The sequence below is a fragment of the Austrofundulus limnaeus genome, unplaced genomic scaffold (assembly GCF_001266775.1).
Source record: "Austrofundulus limnaeus strain Quisiro unplaced genomic scaffold, Austrofundulus_limnaeus-1.0 Scaffold179, whole genome shotgun sequence".
NCBI classification, from domain to species: domain Eukaryota; kingdom Metazoa; phylum Chordata; class Actinopteri; order Cyprinodontiformes; family Rivulidae; genus Austrofundulus; species Austrofundulus limnaeus.
The window spans coordinates 1,165,205-1,170,211 of record NW_013952581.1 but is presented as its reverse complement, the minus strand read 5'-3'; the positions used below and the strand labels follow the sequence as shown (position 1 = coordinate 1,170,211).

General features: G+C 45.0%; 1 protein-coding gene across 1 annotated transcript in view; it reads right to left on the bottom strand.

Annotated features, from left to right (window-relative positions):
- The window catches only part of cfap61 (cilia and flagella associated protein 61), a gene marked incomplete in the record, with an annotated part of 30,206 nt that overhangs the window by 19,478 nt on the left and 5,721 nt on the right, over positions 1 to 5,007 (bottom strand). The window contains 5 exon segments of the mRNA XM_014017957.1: positions 2,501 to 2,625; positions 2,879 to 2,918; positions 4,361 to 4,419; positions 4,499 to 4,684; positions 4,781 to 4,916. Of these exon segments, the coding sequence (XP_013873411.1) occupies positions 2,501 to 2,625; positions 2,879 to 2,918; positions 4,361 to 4,419; positions 4,499 to 4,684; positions 4,781 to 4,916 (546 nt within the window).

Here is a 5,007-nt window from a genome sequence, read left to right as displayed (position 1 = left end):
GGGAGGAGGATAGTGATGATGAGGATAGTGATGATGAGGATAGTGATGATGAGGATAGTGATAAGGAGGATGAGGACAGTGATGATGAAGAGAATGAGGATAGTGAGGATGAGGAGGACAAGATAGTGAGGATGAGGAGGATGAGGATATTAATGAGGATGAGGATAGTGATGAGGAGGATGAGGATAGTGATGATGAGGATAGTGATGATGAGGATAGTGATAAGGAGGATGAGGACAGTGATGACGAGGAGAATGAGGATAGTGAGGATGAGGAGGACAAGATAGTGAGGATGAGGAGGATGAGGATATTAATGAGGATGAGGATAGTGATGAGGAGGATGAGGATAGTGATGATGAGGAGAATGAGGATAGTGAGGATGAGGAGGACAAGATAGTGAGGATGAGGAGGATGAAGATATTAATGAGGATGAGGATAGTGATGAGGAGGATGAGGATAGTGATTATGAGGAGGATGAGGACAGTGATGATGAGGAGGAAGAGGACATTGATGATGAGGATAGTGATGATGAGGAGGATGAGGACAAATGATGAGGAGAATGAGGACAGTGATGATGAAGATGATGATGATGAGGAGGAGGAATAATGAGGAGGAGAACAGTGAAGATGATGATGCTTGTGTCCAGCAGACTGGAGGAAGGACAGAATTCCTTATTTAATTGAGACACAAAGAGAACTGATTCACCAGGACTCAGCTCTGTGGGCTTCACTTCAGGACAGTGGAAAAACTCTCTACCTCTCTCCACAACCTGAGTGACCCAATGGTTCTAACGGTTCTGATGGTTCTGACTCACTGGATCTAATGGTTCTGATGGTTCAGACCATCTGGTTTTGATGGTTCTGACTCACTGGTTTTATTGGTTCTGACCCACTGGTTCTAATGGTTCTGGTGGTTCTGGCCCAGTGGGTCTGAAGGTGTAAAATGTCTTTATTGGAAGCAGAGTCCTTCAGCAGCATGTCCAGTGAAAGGTCAACAAAGAAACTCATGAAGAAGACAAACATCATCATCCTCAGCATTATTTCCCTGCAGGATGAAGATGACCGGAGCTAACCTGAGCTAACTGTTTATCCACTGATGAAGAACAAACAGGAAGCAGGATTATTGGATCAACAGTCTAAAGGTGATGAAGCATGAAGACAAAATATTTCCAGATGCTGATGAGACACCAGAGGTGTTTCACTTCAGCTGAACAAACTGAACCTTTCTTCATTTAATAAAGAGGAAGATTTATCAGCTGATTGTTTGAGCAGATGAAGATTTATAATCTGACTGAGCAGATAAAGATTTATCAGCTGATTGTTTGAGCAGATGAAGATTTATCAGCCGATTGTTTGAGCAGATGAAGATTTATCAGCCGATTGTTTGAGCAGATGAAGATTTATCAGCTGATTGTTTGAGCAGATGAAGATTTATCATCTGATTATTTGAGATGAAGATTTATCATCTGATTATTTGAGAAGATGAAGATTCATCAGCCAATTGTTTGAGCAGATGAAGATTTATCATCTGACTGAGCAGATGAAGATTTATCAGCTGATTGAGCAGATGAAGATTTATCAGCTGATTGTTTGAGCAGATGAAGATTTATCAGCTGATTGTTTGAGCAAATGTAGATTTATCAGCCGATTGTTTGATAAGATTAAGATTTATCAGCCGATTGTTTGAGCAGATGAAGATTTATCTGCTGATTGTTTGAGGAGATGAAGATTTATCATCTGATTATTTAAGATGAAGATTTATCATCTGACTGAGCAGATAAAGATTTATCAGCTGATTGTTTGAGCAGATGAAGATTTATCAGCTGATTGTTTGAGCAGATGAAGATTTATCAGCTGATTGTTTGAGCAGATGAAGATTTATCATCTGATTGTTTGAGCAAATGAAGATTCATCAGCCGATTGTTTGAGCAGATGAAGATTTATCATCTGATTGTTTGAGCAGATGAAGATTTATCATCTGATTGTTTGAGCATATGAAGATTTGTCATCTGATTGTTTGAACGGATGAAGATTTATCATCTGATTGTTTGAGCATATGAAGATTTATCATCTGATTGTTTGAACAGATGAAGATTTATCATCTGATTGTTTGAGCAGATGAAGATTTATCAGCCAATTGTTTGATCAGATGAAGATTTATCATCTGATTGTTTGAGCAGATGAAGATTTAAAAGAATAAAGAGTTTATAAAATAAATCATCAGTCAGTCTGGTTCAGCTTTAATCACCACGTAGTTCTGCTGGCCCACAAAGTTCAGTACAAGCTCCTAATGATGAGGAAGATGAACATTTCTTCTTGTTATTGATGGTAGTGATGATGTCCAGCTTCGATCAGTGAGTCAGACTACAGCAGGTAAATGACAGCACTGTTGTGTGGAACAGATTGATCACAGCTGGACTAACAACACAAACTCAGAGCAGCTGCTACAAACTAAACGTGAAATAAATGAACCACAGAGGTGGTCTGAGCAGTGGACCCACCTGATCCAGGACCTGTGGAGGACACAGAAACTGGTGGACAGCGAGCTGCTGGACCGTGATGGAACCTGGACAAAGTTCTGTGACAACGGGAACTCAGGACAGCTGGAGAGACAGTAGACCAGGTCCTGGACACACCCAGAAAAAAAAAAGTGTAAATAAACAGTCCTGGAAGGAATGAGCCGCCTTCAGAACAGATCATCTGTAAGTGAGGGGAGGACTCTCAGCTACTACCACAGCAGGTGTTAGCTCAGTATTTGTGAAGCTGCCTGTCGTGCAGCAGGTTTGTGTTTGCTCTGAGTAGCTGTGGCGGCCATCTTGGATGGCAAAAGTTATCAGACTGTGTGAGAGCTACAGGACTGTAGATGGTACCACACTCACAGGGAAGAGCTGGAACAGATACGGCAGACAGTCCGCTGATCTGGAAGGACACAAGAAGTTAAATGATAATCTGACTTTGTGCCAAAAACTGCAGATGAGGAAGAAGAAGAAGAGCTGGAACAATCTGCCCACAGCTTCGGGTCTCTGTGGCTCCGAGCCCGGCTCTCGTTAGGAACCTGCTGGCTCTCAGCAGGAAGCCCCTCGCCTCCAGGTTCAGGAACAGCTGGGAGGTGAGGAGCCCAGCAGGAGCTGACTCCGCCCACCATCAGCAGCATCTGAGGCCGAGTCAGCCAGACTCCACAGGCTGACAGAGACAGAGACAGAGACRACCAGAGACAAGAGACAGGTCCAGGTCCAGAGACAGAGACAGAGACAACCAGAGACAAGAGACAGATCCAGGTCCAGAGACAGAGACGACCAGAGACAAGAGACAGGTCCAGGTCCAGAGACAACCAGAGACAGAACCAGAGACAAGAGACAGATCCAGAGACAGAACCAGAGACAGAACCAGAGACAGAACCAGAGACAGGAGACAAGAGACAGAGACAGAAACATAGACAGAGACAGAGACAACCAGAGACAAGAGACAGGTCCAGGTCCAGGTCCAGAGACAGAGACAGAGACAGAGACAACCAGAGACAAGAGACAGATCCAGAGACAACCAGAGACAGAACCAGAGACAGAACAGAGACAACCAGAGACAGGTCCAGAGACAAGAGACATGAGACAGAGACAACCAGAGACAAGAGACAGATCCAGATCTAGAGACAGAGACAGAGACAACCGGAGACAGAACCATAGACAGAGACAGATCCAGAGACAGAGACCGAGACAGAGACAACCAGAGACAGGTCCAGACACAGAGACAGATCCAGAGACGAGACAACCAGAGACGAGACAACCAGAGACAGAACCACAGGGACAGAGACAGAACCAGAGACAGGTCCAGAGACAAGAGACAGATCCAGAGACAGAGACACAGACAGAGACAACCAGAGACAGAGACACAGACAGAGACAACCAGAGACAAATCCAGAGACAGAGACAGAACCAACAGAACCACAGAGATAGAACCACAGGAACAGAACCACAGGAACAGGACCATCAGAACCACAGGAACAGAACCACAGAGACAGGACCATCAGAACCACAGGGACTAAAGCTTCATAGTGAATTAAACTGAACCATGTTGGACAGACTGGGTGTAAACCAGTCGTGTCATTGTAGAACTGATCTCAGTTCAGGTCCAGTCTTCATGTGAGTTCTGTTGAAACTGGCTCCAAACACAGCTGCAGGTGTGGACCCTACCAGACCTCCTCCTAGGAGATCTTGTCTACGAGGACCACAAACAGGATCAGAAACCAGAGACAGGCCTGCATGAAGAACCTGGACTCTCTGGTCCTCCAGGATCAAACTTGCAGTTGTTCTGGTGTTTGGTCGTGCAGATGGACCAGTTTCTGGGTTCAGTTTGAGGAACCGTACCTGGTTTCATATTTCTTCTTCATTCTGAGGAGCTGGATGCAGAAAGCGTTGGAAGTTACCTGGAAGACAACAAACACCTGGATCTGCAACACATAGTCTCATCTGCTCTGATCTGAGGGTCCACTGCAGGTCCTGTACCTCCTGAGAAGGAAACTGGTTCTGGTTCCGCTCAGGTCCTTCTGGGCAAGACTGAGATGCAGGTTGAAGGTTCTGTTGGTCCACTTTGTAGAAATCATCAAACTCACTGAGGTCAAAGTGGTTCTGAAGTGTTCCCACATCAATGTCTGTATGAACACTGACAAACCCAACAACAGCTCCGTCCACCTGAGGAGGACAACATCTGATCAGACCATGGACCTGAGGACAACACAGTCCTGGTTCTGATTCTGAGCTGCAGAGAGTCAGAACATGGAAACAAACCTCACACACAGCAGAGTGACGCTTCTGCTTCTGGTTCTGGTTCTTGATGAGGTCTAAGATGAACTTTGATGTTTCTGAGGTGGACTTCATGTTCTGTGGGTCCAGTAAGAGCAGGATGTCATCGTGGTCTTCAACCCTGAACCACAAAGGAACACATGAAGCTGGAGAACCACACACACACACACACACACACACACACACACACACACACACACACACACACACAC